The sequence below is a fragment of the Lepisosteus oculatus genome, chromosome 29, assembly GCF_040954835.1.
Source record: "Lepisosteus oculatus isolate fLepOcu1 chromosome 29, fLepOcu1.hap2, whole genome shotgun sequence".
In the NCBI taxonomy this organism is placed as follows: domain Eukaryota; kingdom Metazoa; phylum Chordata; class Actinopteri; order Semionotiformes; family Lepisosteidae; genus Lepisosteus; species Lepisosteus oculatus.
Window position 1 is genome coordinate 7,669,849 of NC_090724.1, and position 15,565 is coordinate 7,685,413.

General features: G+C 49.6%; 1 protein-coding gene across 2 annotated transcripts in view; it reads left to right on the plus strand.

Annotated features, from left to right (window-relative positions):
* The first annotated feature begins 568 nt into the window (after positions 1-568).
* hcn2b (hyperpolarization activated cyclic nucleotide-gated potassium channel 2b) overlaps positions 569-15,565 on the plus strand; it is a 51,829-nt gene continuing 36,832 nt past the window's right edge. The window contains exons 1-3 of one of the 2 annotated variants that reach the window (XM_069185954.1): positions 569-836; positions 3,585-4,751; positions 11,569-11,992. In XM_069185954.1, the coding sequence (XP_069042055.1) occupies positions 3,619-4,751; positions 11,569-11,992 (1,557 nt within the window). In that variant the 5' untranslated portion in view covers positions 569-836; positions 3,585-3,618. Of the gene's footprint in view, positions 837-3,110; positions 4,752-11,568; positions 11,993-15,565 lie in introns of those variants that run through there. The other variant, XM_015365739.2, reaches the window with a different exon arrangement.

Below are 15,565 nucleotides of genomic sequence, written 5' to 3' on the forward strand. Positions count from 1 at the left end.
ACTGTTTTGCATCCTAACACTGTTAAACCAGTCAAATTAAGGGGAATGTTTAGAGAGGCCAGATTATTCAGGCCCAGGGTGGAATTTAGCCAGGACATTGCGGTTATTACCATGTACCCTTAGGAGCAGCGATTAAGAGCCAACTATTAAGGATCTCAGCTGAATGTCTTGTGTCAAGAGCAGTGTCCTGGGTCACCAAACTGGAACATTAACAGCAAAGAGCTCCACCTACTGGTTCACCAACACCACTTACCGCAGCAACCTGGTCTTCCTTGGAGCTCAGGGGCCTCCCCTTCCAGCCTGGCTGAGCCTCACAGACCTAACGAGACCAGGCTAGAAGCCATGTACCTTTGTAGACTTTGAAATTCATTCATGGAGCATCTTCAGCCTCAATTAAGCGGTTACAGACACAGGGAGAGGGCAAAGGCTGATAATTAAGTGTGGGACGAGGGGACGAGCTTTCCTGTCTCTTTGCAGGAGTGTTAATGAGAAAGGGGAGAGTGTCTGCAAGATCCCTCTAGGTGGTACATCTCCAGGTTTATTTAGGCCTTTTTTTGGAGCTCTGCCTTTTATGCAAATGAATCTGGAGCACCATGTTAAATATGTCATACCAGGAAGTGAGGCTGGCACTGCAGGCACAGCGTCCCTGATATCAGCATCCCTGGCTGTTGAAAGATTTCAAGGTGATTGTCTGACAGAGCCCTCATGTGGAATGGCCTCTCATGACCTCTGGATACTGCATTAGGGCCCTAGGATCGTTGATTTGGTGCATCTGCAGCCCATTGACGAGAGTGAACAACCTTTTCATGTCATTGACACAGACATCCTCTCTCAAGGTAAGTCGCCCAGTCGTAAGATCACTTGCCTGATGCTGCTGTCATCTGTTAATGAACGACCGTCTTAGACTTTTTTCAATCTATTTCGTGCTGGAAATGGCAAACCAGGCACACTAATATCGTGGAGTGACCGTATCTGTCTAACATGGGCTGTGCCCTGTCATGATCTTCCCAGTATTCGAAAGTGATCATCTACACAGATCTGTCCCTGTCACATGGGTGAGAAGTGTGCAGGGAAATCTGGGTATGAAACTAGGATAGAGGCATTGCAACCATTACCGAATAGCATTTTTTTTTCCACATTCTGGTGCTAAATGTGTGATTTGCTTATGCTGGCACAACCCTATCAAGGCTAGATTTACATTTGAACAGAAGAATGGAAGGGGTCCGATTTTCAGTGCTGACTTCATACTGCACACAAGCCAACAGGACCCATTCACCTGCATAGAGTGTCCCCCCATAAGTCCCACATTTTCTGCTTCATATTTTAAACCTCAGGTGATGCACATGCTGCCCAGGCGAGATATCAACTGAATGGAACTGTGTGGTTTAGCCAGAAATGAGCTGAGAAACTTTCCACCATGATCTTCCAAACTGAACCCGTAAGAGCAGGGTTTACCTTTTAAAGAACCCTGATCAAAACGGTTTCAGTTTGGAAGCGTTCAGATGCAAATCTAATCCAAGAATAGCATTTTGAATTTCAAATGATAATGTGCCATTCATTTTATGTTCATCTTTAATTATTCACATACACTAAATTGTAACACCCCGCCCCACGACACACACACACACACACAGAAAGACGCACACAGCTTGCCTTGCTCACCAGTGCAAAAAACAGTGATCTCCATGTGGGTCTTCACAAAGAACAGCCCCAAGCTGAACAACAACTCTCATCCCTGCCCTCGCCCACAAACGCAAAATCCTGCATTACTTCTTAAAAAGCGTACAGATTCCTGCAAGAATCAAGAAAGACTCCTTTTTATTATTCCAAAATCCTATGACAAGGGTTCCTGTAGGAATCCTTGATAACTTGAGACTTTCTATTGGCAGGGATATCGCATCATGATTTCTGTATCACTGGTTCCGAAACCTGGCTTCCTTCAGCCAGGGCTTTTTGCCAGCCATTTAGAAAGCGGAGGATTAAGGTTTTAGACTAAGGGAATCAAGCTTCTTCCAAGTAGAGCATCCAGTAGACATGGCTTTATTGATTTTCTGCAGGGACATAAAAGATCCAAAGGGGAGAAAAGGAAGTACGACTATTGTAGTCAGCAATTAAAATAGTTTTAAGTCTTGATCAATGCAGAGGATAAAAAATGTTTCCCAGTGTTTAAAAGTTAATTTCTCTATAGCTTTTAGAGCCGCTTGTTAGAGGTTAACGCTGACTTAAAGGAAATCAATAAAAAAGTTTCCAAGTTTCCAAACCTAGACTGTCCCCAGATGGGGCTGGGTCAATCTCTTACCCGGGTCAAAGGGAAAGACCCAGGGTTCGATTTGGAAGGTCTGGGATACGGTTTCTTAACAGGAGGGCTTCTCGAGCCCTGGTCCTGAAGGAACCCCACCAGCTGAGCTCTCACTTACACTGCTCGGCTGTTAACTCTCCTAATGTTACGAGCGATTCCAATTCAATTGTTTTCTGTTCCGATACTTGTTGGAGGTCACTACTCTGTTTACCAAAGAGTCTAAGATCTCATTTTTGCATAGAAAGAAAAAAAAACGTGCAAAAGTTCCAATCAGGCAAATTGTTAGGTCCAGTAAGGATGCAGTTCGGTAAAGAGCTGGGGTGGAACTATAATAATAATCACTAATATAGCACTTTTCTGGACACTCCACTCAGTTGACTTTGAGCAAAATTTTAGCAATGAGTTTTTATAACTGTCTTCTCACGTCAGAAAATAATCTTCACGGTTACACAAGTGTCCATGTTGTGGTGTTTACTACGTGAGGGAAAAAAAACAATACCGTCTTCAAATTATATTGAAAAACCTCGTTGTTTATGACAGCCATTTGTGGAGCACAGGGCAAAGACAACTGCTGTTATTTCTATTGGCCGCCAGAGGGCGCTAAGCCCCCACACTTAAAGACGTGAATTACTCCAGCCGGTGTTCTGATAAGTTGGCACAGTAACTACCTTCTGAAAGTGATGTCATAATTAAAACAACAGCATTATATATATCGCTAATTTCAATACCTCCGTAAATATTAACCACGTATCTCAGCGATAACGCTTGTAAGTACTCAAACAGTGCAAGCAATCCTATGGTGTTGTGTTGACAGTGCGTCCAGGTGCCACTAGATTCATCCCTATTCGATATACAGATTGCAACAAGGGGTTAAAATTAAACTGAACACGGATCCTGAAATAAACCATGCTTTTAAAATTGAGCTAAACCACCTATTTAAAACAATAGAGGCTAGATTGCTGTGCTTCAAAAGCCGTTTACAGGGGTCTCATTCACGCAGGAGTCGAAAATCGCCGTCAGTGATAAAACAGATGTATCTTTTGCTTTGAAATGCAAACAAAACAAGCCAATGTCGATGCCAGGGTGAACATTTACGAACAGATGCCCTTTCTGCTGGTAACCACCTAGCGAACCCCGTGTCTAACCTTGCTAGAATGCGGCTCGGAAGGACGCGCTCTGTGGGGACGGACAGCGGTTGGCAAAAAAGTCACGTATATTTCTGTTTTTTCCCCCCTCGCTCTCTCTCCTCGGCTCCCTCCCTCTCCCTGCCTGTGTTCCTCTCAAGATCATTGGAGCCCAAATTTGATCTTCCCAATGTCATGGACAAAAAAGAGGCTTCCGCGAGCATGAGGAAGAAAGCGGGCGGCGGCCATGGCAACGCAGCTGGGGTCGGTCCCACCGGCGGCGGCGGCGGCGGGCGACAGGGCTGCTTCGGTTTCGTCTCCGCCGCCGCCGCCGCCGCCCAGCCGGGCCCGGGTCCGAAAGGCGGTGCGGACAGCGGCGCCGGCGTGGACGACGGGACCGGCGGCGAGGAGGAGGCCAGGTCGCAGCAGCCGCGACTCCGCCGGGCCGCGGGAGGAAACGGCGGCACCAGCGGCGGCAGCATCAGGATGAAGGATTTTACGCCAGGAGGGGGAGCCGCGTCCACAGCGAGCAAGAACTCCAACAACAATGAGCTCTGCCTTCCGCCAGGCGAGAGTTCCGCACTTGCTACTACTGCTGCTGCTGCCACTACAACCTCTGCCGCCACCGGCCAGGGAGATGGTGTGGGACTCGCACCCCGCGGCGGAGGAGGCGAAGGGGCACCTGGAGCCGCTGGAGTAGCAGCTGCCGCCGCCGCCGGTGGTGGTGGGTGCAACAGCACGGCCGCCAGCACAGGCATGAAATGCAACAAAAACGGAGACTGCCGGAGAGACCCAGCCGCGACAGGGAGTCTATCTTCTATCATCTCTAAGCAGGGAGGAGGAGGGGGATCGGGAGCCGAAGACAGGAGGAAGTCGGGCGCCTCCAGTTCCGCGACCGCCGGCATGGACGGGACAACCACCCCGGCCGGGTCGCTCTCGCAGGGTCTGGGGGGCGAGACCGCCAGCCCCGGCGCCGCCAACACAGCCCCGGGCGCCGCGGACAAGAAGGACTCCAGGGTGTCCTTCTCCAACGCGCCCAGCCGGAAAGCCTCTTCCTCCGTGTACGGCCCGGGCCAGGGCCAGCCCCCGCAGCCCCGGAACTCGGTCCAGTTTGTCAAGTCCGAGGACGGGACCCAGATCGTGGCGGAGGACGGGGAGCAGCGGGGCAGCCAGGCCAGCTTCATGCAGCGGCAGTTCAGTGCCATGCTGCAGCCGGGAGTCAACAAATTCTCCCTGCGCATGTTTGGAAGCCAAAAGGCGGTGGAGCGGGAGCAGGAAAGGGTTAAGTCTGCAGGCAATTGGATTATTCACCCGTACAGCGATTTCAGGTAAGGGCTGAGCTGCCCCGGCCGGGCGCTTGCCTCCAGGGGTGTCGTCTCACGGCCCGTGTAAGTAGCGACACGTCCTGCCAGCGGGTGTGGAAAGTTCAGGGGTGACCTGTCAGAGCAATGTCACGGGGCCGGGCAGGTCAGGCGGAGCGGGCCGAGTCTGCGCCTGCCGGCGGTGTGTCTCCTCGCGAGCAGAGGTGTCAGAAACCCCCCAGTTGTGACTAAAAGCCCTTTGTCCCGCTGCGGACCCCGGGCAGCAGAAGTGCCAGCTCAGCCGGGCGGGCGGTGCGGTGCTTTGGGTTAATTTGCCAGGCTGGGTGAGTTACCCACACAGCTGGGCAGCGCTGGTGGTTGTCAGTACAGTGTCCTGCTGCGCCTTGCCCGCGCACTGAGCTCGGGGCTGTGCGTCACTCCTCGTGAAACGCACCTGTGCAGGCGGGCAGGACGTGTAAACTCGTCCCCCCGGGAATAGGTGGATGGCGAAGGCGGCAATCGTGGGATTTGTGGAATTTGGCGGGTCTCGACTCCTGTAGTGTGCGCACTACACGACACGTTGGCTTTTGTGCCCCGGTCGCTGCGAGTTGGTCTTATGCGTGGGGTGGCTCTGTGGGCAAGCTCGCGCGCGCGCGCGCTCGCGCAACGGGCATGGCTGAAACACCCTCGCGGGTGGTCAACTTCCCAGCTCCGCGCGAGTTCAGGAAGATGTTTCTAGACGGGGGGGAAACCGAGCCTTAATGGACTGAGGGTTGAGGAGTCTGTCCGACGTGGCCTTGAGTTTTTATAAATCCTGTGTAAAAGCACCGACATTATTTTACAGGCCTGACCATGTGACAGAAGACCGGTCGTGCTGGGTGAATGCTCCCAGCTTTACAGTGTCGCTGTGTGTCGTTTGATACCTCCCAGGCGTCAGGTGTGGGATATTCTCCAGTGCTCAGGACGGAGGAGGGCGAGGGAGAGATCTCTTAGATGACACATGACGTGTCAGACGATGAATGACACTCTCTAACTGAAGCACCCGGTCTACAGAGCGTGTTAACCAGAAGCATCTGATCTCACCTCACCGGGTTAAATATTTTACAATCTGAGTCTCTTCCTCCCCCTTTCAAAAATATATTCTGCTGTTTTACAAGCGTGCGCCTGAAATCCCCCTATGACTGCTGGCCCGCGTAAGAGCAGATTATTTTGCGTTACTTCCCAAAGTCTGTGGTCCGAATGAACCCGTGTCCAGATGTGAAACCTTAAACTCTTGCCTGATTTCCTTGTTAACGGTCTTTAGCAAGTCCGCCTTGCGAGTAGGTGCTGGCGGGCGAAATACGAGATTACTTGTTTTCCACTGTCTTATTTCTTCGAGGATTGAATAGTTAACAAAATACGATGTCGTGTTTTTGCTTCCTTAATGGCCACAAAGCTACAGGCCACGGGGTGACCTTGTCGATGTAAAGATCTGCCATATCGGTTCAGGAAACGGGGCAATATCAGGAATATGATATGCAAAGCCACCTGCCCTGTACCCGGGGTAGACCTGTGCAATGAGACCTCTGTGAGCCGCCACCGACCGTATGTGAGCCTCGCTCCCTCCAGCCCAGAAACCGCAGGCCCTTATAGATAGCGGGGGCTGTGGACCCTGTGGGTGCTCTCTGGCGACATGCAGGTGATCAGAAGCGCAGCGTTCGAGGGGGAGACAGTTGCACCCCGTGAATATCGGGGCCGATCCAGGCAGCGGGAGAGCCCGATGCGTATTGTAATGTACGTAATGTAATGTAATGCTGAAGTGCAGGAACGCCGAAGACTCCCGCGGAGAAATGTCACCTTGACAACAATGGGGCTTTCAGAAGCACCGCGTGTTCTCGAGATGCCCCCCCGCCCCCCCGTAATAAACTCGCTCTTCATTCTCTGTCGGCCTTGTTCAGCGCCCATATAACCGCCGGCGACATTAATACGACCAAGGGGAAATACAGACGGGTATTTTACGAGAGTGCTAAGGGACTTACATCTATATATATATGAGCGCTTTAGATTTGATGCCGTCATTTAATTAGTGTGCTGCTTTTCGTATGCACCACGGTCCACGCCGTAGAATTAAACTCGCTGACCGAATTGACTTCCGCCAACACCCGCAGTTAGATTCCAGGGGTTTTCTCTGGGCTAAAATATTGTTTATAAGAATATAAGTGCGGGTTCTTCCAATTGACAGCAGCCGACGCGTTGGAAACAAAAAAAACGTCAGACGACGACGATTTACGGAGGACCACACAAAGAGGCGATACGTCACTCAGTTTGGGGGAAAAACGAATTTTGGAAGTCGGCTCAGGGAGAGAGATTACAATCCGACTTCAAATTTCAGATTCCAAAAGTAAAAAACCAGCCAGCGCTATCGCCCGTTTTCACAGTGTAAATCACACAATTCTATTTGTGTTTAGAGACCTGGAAACTTTCCATTCGCCGTGGATGAACAAGGTGATGTAGGCGCTTGTTTATCTATAACTGCAGCACAGGTTTTCATTCCAGCTGAGTCCTGACTTATATATTTGAACGATCATTAAGTGTTAGTTAACTAAGTTAATGGGCTCTCCAGAGATCCGATAATTAACATTTTAAAACTACCTCACAAAACCTGTAGGGACTGTGACACCCCAGGACTAGGGATGTAGACCGTGACCTGGCGTATGTATATAATAATTGACAGAAGCTTTCGTCCAAAGTGACTCACATCTGTGCAAATTTACACAGCTGGGCATTTTACTAGAGCAGTCTCAGGGAAAAACTTTGTTCAAGTGTTCAAAAGCTGTGTCTCCACCTGGGGTTTAAACCCACAATCTTCCAGTTAATTAATAATAATCCCCACATTTATGTAGTGCTTTTCTGGACTCTCCACTTAGCCATAGTGCGCCAGAACGCTCACCACACACCAGCTCTCAGTGGGGAGGAGAGCAGAGTGATGAAGCCAGTTCAGAGAGGGGGATTATCAGGAGGCCATGATTGGTAAAGGCCAGGGGGAAATTTGGCCAGGACACCGGGGTAACACCCCTACTCTTTTTGAGAAACACCCTGGGATTTTTAATTACCACAGAGAGTCAGGATCTCACTATACTGGAGCATTAGGACGCACACAGACTGCAGGGTGAGCGCCCCCTACTGGTCCCACTAACACCTCTTCCAGCAGCAGCCTCAGCTTTCCCAGGAGTCTCCCCTCCAGGTATTGGCCAGGCTCACACCTGCTGGGCTCCAGTGGTGAGCTGCATGGGGGTTTCGCTGCTGGCTATACAGTCCAGTTATGAGTCTAGAGCCCTAACCATTCTCCGTATCCCTTCTTTTTATCCAGGTGTATAAATGGGCCGAGCTTGTTTGTCATCACGCCTGAGATTGCTCTGGGGTTTTGAAAGACGCCCCCGTGTTGAGGTCCACTTGCAATTGACACTCCGTTTGGCGATACTTTGTCATGCTGGCGTTTAGATTTCAGCACCAAGGACAGTTCCTGCCCCGCCGCAAATCCCACAGGGGCTTCGCCTGCTTTATGGGGGGGGGGTAGCACACACACTGTCTTCTACTCTTTACAAACCTGCGAGAGGCGGAGGGGAAGAAGGAAAAAAAAAAGACTGCGATTCATCAATAGTTTCGAATTTGAGCCAGGATTGTTTGGATGCGGAACGCGATAAGAATACAGCCTGGCCAAGCAGTGCCGGTAGAGAAAGAAATTCAAACAACAAACAAACAACAACAACAACAACAACAATAAAACGGTGTCCCTATGCGGCTGGATTTAAGCGCTTGACTACGCGGTAAAACAAACGCGTATCTCGACCGCCTGTCCCCCTTCTGCTGAGAGACAGGCGGTCGTGGACGTGCAGCTCTCCAACATACGGCAAAGGACTATCGGAAGCGCGTTTCCCTGCCTGCGGAGATCAGAATCAATGCGTTGCGTGTTTTCAGCGTGTAACTCCGCTAGTGCACTGTTCCAAACTGGTTTTGCTGTAACAGGTGTAGAATTCACCCACTGGGTGCGTCGCACAGCGTTCAGGACGCGCTCTTGTGTGGGGGAGTGGTTTTAGCGCGTTGGAGGTATAGCTTCTGACAGAGCATGGGAGCTTCAGGCGCAAGAGCAGGGTCTCTGGTCCATTCTCCGAGAGTGATTGGTATTTAATTAGGGGTTAAATACCAATATAGAAGAGGAAAAAGGATCACCGGCTCTGTGACAGATTCGCAACGCCCGTTTCGTTCTCTAACGGCACCCTACCCTCCAGGCCATCATTGAGAGAAAGCCCTGGACAGCTGCCCGAGTTGGGCTTCCCCCAACAGCGAGGCGGGGAGCGCGCACATGGGCGAGGAGGTGGAGGGACTAGGTGTCCATCAAGGACGCTGTTTAGGCAGATCCCCTGTTAGCGTTCCCCGATCACCAGCCCGTGCGCTGAGGAAACACTGGTCGATCAATGAAGCCCTATCCCGTTTCCTCGGTACGCGCGGGGATCTGCAGAAAAGGAAAAAAACCACTTCGCCCTCGTGGTTCCCTCTCGTGTTTTCAATGGGCTGAACTAAGAACTTTTGGGATTGCAGTTGGTATAAAATTAAAAGGTCACGCTCCGTTTATTATTTGTAGATGGGCATTCTAGTTCAAATATAATATATGACTTAATGCTTTTACTTTGTCATTTTTTCCATTTTTGTTTATTTTATCGACTCTAAGACAACTCTTAGATGACTGCAAGCTCACAGACTCAAGTAAGGTCGCATGTGCTGTACAGCAAGGAAGAAGAAAAAAACCCCACCACCAGTGACAATTAGCTCATACACGCTGCGAGCTGGAAAATCGACTTTCTCTCCTTGACACCACAGTTGCGTCTGAAAGTGCATCACTGAGAGCTACATGACTCAGCAGCGCACAGCTCGAGACGACTTTCTGTGTGCGCGAGTCGAGCACGAAACGTGGTCCTCGACAGCGCCGAAATGTGACTTGATCCATAAATCACCTTCCTGCGCTGACGCACCGTCTCGTGCGTTATCAGATACTCTCCAGCAGTTTAATAACTGGAAGAAGATCCAGCCATCTCCAGTCTCTCCCGGGTCTGTCGCAGAGCCCCACTGTGTAATTCGGTGTCTTGTCCGAGTTTCCCTGGCCTATTGCGATCTCAAAAGCGTCACCCTTCATTTGTCTTCTTATGCTATGCCTGGGTGAGCGGCGGCCGCAGGGCAGAAATTAATCTCTGCTCTTGCTGTCGTGGAGTTTCTCTCGCTTCTCCCTTTTTTCCTTAAGAAGGCTCCAGCCGCGCACGGCTTGAGAATCAATTCGCTCGGCGGCTCCGGTTTCATATTCCGTTCTCGGGGCCTGTCCTTGCCGTGACCTTGCGGGCGGCTGGGACGCGCCTGAAACCCTGGTTACAGAGGGCCACACCCCTCGCCCCCCCCGTCCGTGCGTGTGTGCGAATCAAGGGCATCGTCAGGGTCTCCTCTTCGGGGTTTGAAAGAGTCGCAGTCTGCGGCTTAGCAGGCGGCAGAGGATGCATTTTGTAAACGCCGAGTTTACCTACCCAGGTGCATCGGTTTGTTATCTCCTTTAAATGCCCATCATTTATCTCAGAATCAGAATGCCGCAAAGACAGCCCTCAGGGAATGATCGGGCGATCGTCACCGCGCCCCGGAGTTCTGTTCTGTAGGATTCACCACCGGAGCAGTTTTAACTGTTGTCTAAGATCTTATCTGTCACACAGTTCGCTTTGCCCCTCGCGGTCAGTGCAGGGTCCAGCCCGAGCTGACCGACTCCTGCAGTTGTACGTGATGCCATTGAAATGGCAGCGCGTGCCCGGGCACCCCGCACAGCCCTGTTACCTCGTGCACCCGCACTGTGTCCGCCACGCGCTCCAACATCATTCCTGATGTGTCCCCTGCTTTTATTATAAGACTGTCTAGAGGTGCCATGCATTAAACTGTTAAAGACGCACTAGTGTAACGTAACACACCTGAAGAAGTCTTCGCATCTGCAGCACCGCCTATGTTCTTATTCCTACGTGTTTAAAAGGGACCTGACCTCTTGTGATTCCTTTGTAAATTTGACATCAAATATACCTCTTCCTTTTTTGCAGATTCTACCTCTAGAATCCAAACAGTCAAAACAATATTAATTATGCCGACAGTAAATAAATACAAATGATGGAACAGAAGAGTAATGGTTGATAAAATAACTTAAAAGACACCTAGATTCAAGTGCTGGGCTTGTTCTTTCCAATGACATTGGCATGTTGGGAATTTCCTGTGTACTGTTTGGCTCCTTGAATGTGTTGTCCTAAAGCTGTCCAAAAGATGTGCTCTAGGCGGCCTAGAATGATCCTGGTAGCTCTTCATAGGCTCACGCAGGTGGGATAAGATGGTCTATGGTTGACTCTTGCACACAGCGCAGAATTTAATCTCAGCTGGGCTGTTAATTGCACAATTGAACTTCCAATGTGATTCAATACAATCATTAAAAGCCCTGAAAATAATGGCAGTTGGTGCGCCCCGTTAGTTTTGACCTTATTTGTGCAAATCATTAAAATCTCATTTATTTGAATGTGCCAGCCACTGAAAGCAGCCCTTAAATTGCCTTAACGTCATCCAGGTGGGGCTGCACACTGGTGGGTGTGGAGGGGATCCCCATTACCTGTACAGCGCTCACAGTGGAGTGTCCAGAAAAGCGCTGTGGAAGTGTGAGGAATTATTATTATTATTATTAACAGACAGCGGAGACATAGTAGAAACAGATCTTTCACTGTAGCTCCCAGAAATGAGGCTGTGTGCTTAGCCGTTTCCTACTGGGTCTGTCTTCCTCTCACCCTCTCTTCCATTGCAGGTTCTACTGGGATTTCACAATGCTGTTGTTCATGGTGGGTAACCTGATCATCATCCCCGTGGGGATCACCTTCTTCAAAGACGAGACCACCGCCCCCTGGATTATCTTCAACGTGGTCTCCGACACCTTCTTCCTCATGGACCTGGTGCTGAACTTCCGCACGGGCATCGTCATCGAGGACAACACGGAGATCATCCTGGACCCCAAGAAGATCAAGAAGAAGTACCTGAAGACGTGGTTCGTGGTGGACTTCGTCTCCTCCATCCCCGTGGATTATATCTTCCTGATCGTGGAGAAGGGCATCGACTCCGAGGTGTACAAGACAGCCCGCGCCCTGCGGATCGTGCGCTTCACCAAGATCCTCAGCCTGCTCCGCCTCCTGCGGCTGTCCAGGCTCATCAGATACATCCACCAGTGGGAGGAGGTAGGTAGGGCTGAGCTGGACGGCTTTTTAAATGTCCAAGTAAGAGGTTTATTCCATGCTGAAAAAAAAGAAGAAAGAAAACACAATGTTTCGGCCGTGGAGCCTTCCTCAGGTGTGAGAAAGACAGGGCAGTAGGCAAAGGTAATGTAGCGGGAGACCAAAGGCTGGGAGAGAGGAGGAGCGAGAGGCGGGAGCAGGGGACAGAAAGAGAGGCCAATCGGGAGGTGTGAAGTCAGGATAGGTGTAGAGAGGTTTGAAATGACACTTCCAATGAATGGAGAACATTTTAGAATTAAGTCATCTGTCGTTAAGAGAAGAGGGAAGGTGTGATCCTAGCTGCAGGATAAGTTTGGTTTCTGTAGTCTTTCTGATGTATGAGTTCGGAAGACCGTCTTTGAGAACACAGACGGAGAGATGAGAGTGGTCGTGGCCATCAAAGGTGAAATGAGAGACAATGGGCTTGGAGAGATCTTTAATCTTCACAGCCCTGACGTGTTCTCCGAAGCGGTCTCCGAGTCTCCAATGTAGATGGCTGGGCATTTACTGCAAGAGACACAGTAAATAAGGTTCTTGGAGGTACAAGGACGAGTTTTTTTTAAATGGCTGACTGTTGCAGATCCAGGGCATGAAAAGACCAGTTCTGCAGTGATGTGTGGGTTTCTGACTTTCCTTCCGAAGTCCAGACACTGTGGTTGTTGGATTAGACATGCATTCAACTCAGATTAAAGGTCTCGATCTTTCTCGGCATTTCATTTTTTCAGAAGTCATTGACGCTTTTGTCACAGTACCTTTGACAACATTTGTAGGTCCCCGAAGAAAGTGTCCAGTTTTCTCCCGGTAGCATAGTTATTCCATTTAAGTGATTAGGCTAATGAAGCAGTTGAGAGATTGCATGGAGCTACAGCTAGATGACACTGTGACCCTCTGGGTATTAGGACTGATTGCTCTTGTTGGTAGAGTGTTTAGAAGAAGCAGTGGCTCTGATTTTACCCAGCATTAACAAGTGGATGATTTCACAATTTGTTATCAAAGGCTCCTTTCTTCCGTTAACCTGCGTCACTTTGTCTCACTTCATGGAAGTTATTAACGGAAGTTGGGGCAGGAGAACAATGAAAAGTCACACCGCTGTTGCTGATCACCGTCACCGCAGACATCAGCTCTATATATATCAAACACAGTCGTCTCAGTGATCCCTCCTGCAGCTGCCCTGGGCCACTCCTCTCTGAATGGAGAGAGGGGGCTGCCCATTAACCATAAGGGTTCGGACAAACCTGTCCCACCAAATAATCCGAACCGTCACCAAGCATCGGATTCTTGGCTGTTGTTGTTCCTGGTGAGCTCTAAACTCTCCTGGCGGTTTGTTAATAGAACATTGGTTTTCTTTGCCTGTGTGAAATGGGGGCGGTGCAAGGTCTTCGTCAGGAGATTGTGACAGTGAGTTGCTCAGCTGTGGGCGGAGAGGTGGCTCTGTGGCTCAGGATCTGTGCCTGTGACTGGAAGGTTGCCGGTTCAAATCCCGTGCCTGGTGGAGGAATCCTGCTCTGTCAGGCCCCTGAGCAAGGCCCTTAACCCCACCTGCTCCAAGGGTGCTGTATGAATGGCTGACCCTGCGCTCTGACCCCCAGCTTCTCTCCCTGTCTGTGTGTCTCATGGAGAGCAAGCTGGGGTGTGCGAAATGACAAATTCCTAATGCAAGAAATTGTATATGGCCAATAAAGTGATCTGATCTTATCTTGTGATCTCAGCATGTCCAAAACCTTCGAGACTTTTTCCGACTCCCTTTTGAATCCAAAAAACTTCATCAGCCTCCATTGCCTAGTTCAAGACTTGGACATCCTCACAGCTGTCTGAATTATCGTGGCAAGAAGGTTTGTATAGGAAAGAGCAGAATTTCTCAATTAAACTGTAACGAGGGCTCGTTCCAATATCAGGGGGGTCATGAGTAAGCCTCACTAATGAACCGTTTGCCTACAATCAATTAGTGCCAACTCCTTGCCGTCAGCCAAGACATTATCCCTCCTTCTAGGATGAATTCATTGTGCTGCTGCTGTGTGACTCACTCATCCTTTCTGACAGTGGCGGCTGGTGAGGCAATCAGGCCGACTTGTTTCAGGGCGATCTGGGATCGCTATGTCTCTGCGAAGTGGCTCAGTGAGTCTAGCTCGGTTACGTCCTGTGTGTGTGAATCGACCGGCAGGTTTTTTAAAATTTTATTTTTTAATACTAAGCCCGTGCAGGGTGCTAAGGCGAGCTGTTCAACCACAGCTTCTCACTCTCCCAAAAAAGTCTCGCAGCACCTAATCTATGGTGAATGGGTTATTCTGTTCCCACCTCTTCCAGAATTAATCACCACTGGGGCATTTTATCAGCACTGGGAAAATCCCTGTGGATTACATAAACCACCAGTCTTTTCTGTTATGAGCCTGAGGTTATCCTAAATATAGAAGCTTTATCACCGGAGAGTGTCTTGAGCTCTACAATCTTCTCATCCAGATGTTGAGAGAGTTTGACTGTATTTCCCAGGCCAGCTGTTGCTGTTGTGACAGCTTCTCTTGATTATTGTGGATTATTTTGATTATTTTTTCAGTTTGGGCGATTTTTAGTATGCATTTTTTTACGTTGATGGTCAATTTAACTGGCATGACTGTTGAAATGAGTGGGTCATGTCAGGTGTGCCTCATTGTTGGTATTTAAATGACTTTTGAACTTTTCCAATAACTGCTTGCACTCCAAATCCAAGTCCTGTGCCTTCAACATTAACTCCTCCCCATAAACAGATTGTTCCCAGTGGCTTCCTGACCCAGTAACGTCTTCAACACTTTTCTGCAGAGAATCTCTTTTAAAAATGGGGGCCACTGTGTTTGCTTTCTGGGTTATTAACCAGGCTGGGTGTGAGGCATATGGGCAATTTTAGGACTCTGTCTTCTGCTCTTGTACAAAGATGTTGGTTTCAGCAGCGGTCAGTCTGTCAACAGGTGACAGGTCACCTCCCTCTGGACCTAACCAGTCTCCTCTTTGTCTCTCTGAGCTGAGCTCATCACTACTGACCTGCGCTAAACTTTCTGGGGGAGGGGGTGGTGAGGTGGTTATTTGATCGTACTGTCCCAAAACATTGGATCAATTCCGCGCCAAGAGATCGATTGCGGGCAGTGTTGTCAGATTAAACTTCAGTGCCTTGCTCTTTCTGTTCGTGCTTTGTTCTTGTTATTTTGAAAGGTAAAGCCTCAAGTCAGGCTCTGCACTGTGCATTTCAGGGTTAAGGACAGCCTGTGCACAAGTGTGAGGTTGTTGTTTTTCATGCTGGGTGCTTTTATTGATCGGTGAATTTATGCATTTTGTGTCACGTGTGGAACTTCACCTAATTCCTTTCTAAATGTTTACCTGCTGCTCTCTGCCGCTTAAGAATTAGCTAGATATTGAGCTGTGAGTGACCAGGAGGGAGGGGTACCACACTTACAGAACGGTCATTGTTTAGTGGTAGCAGAACATAGAGGAAGCTGCACAGGAGTAGTGCAGCAGGGTGGCTGAGCAGTCAGCAGACATGGCCAATTTGACCAGTGTAAGTTTTCCACT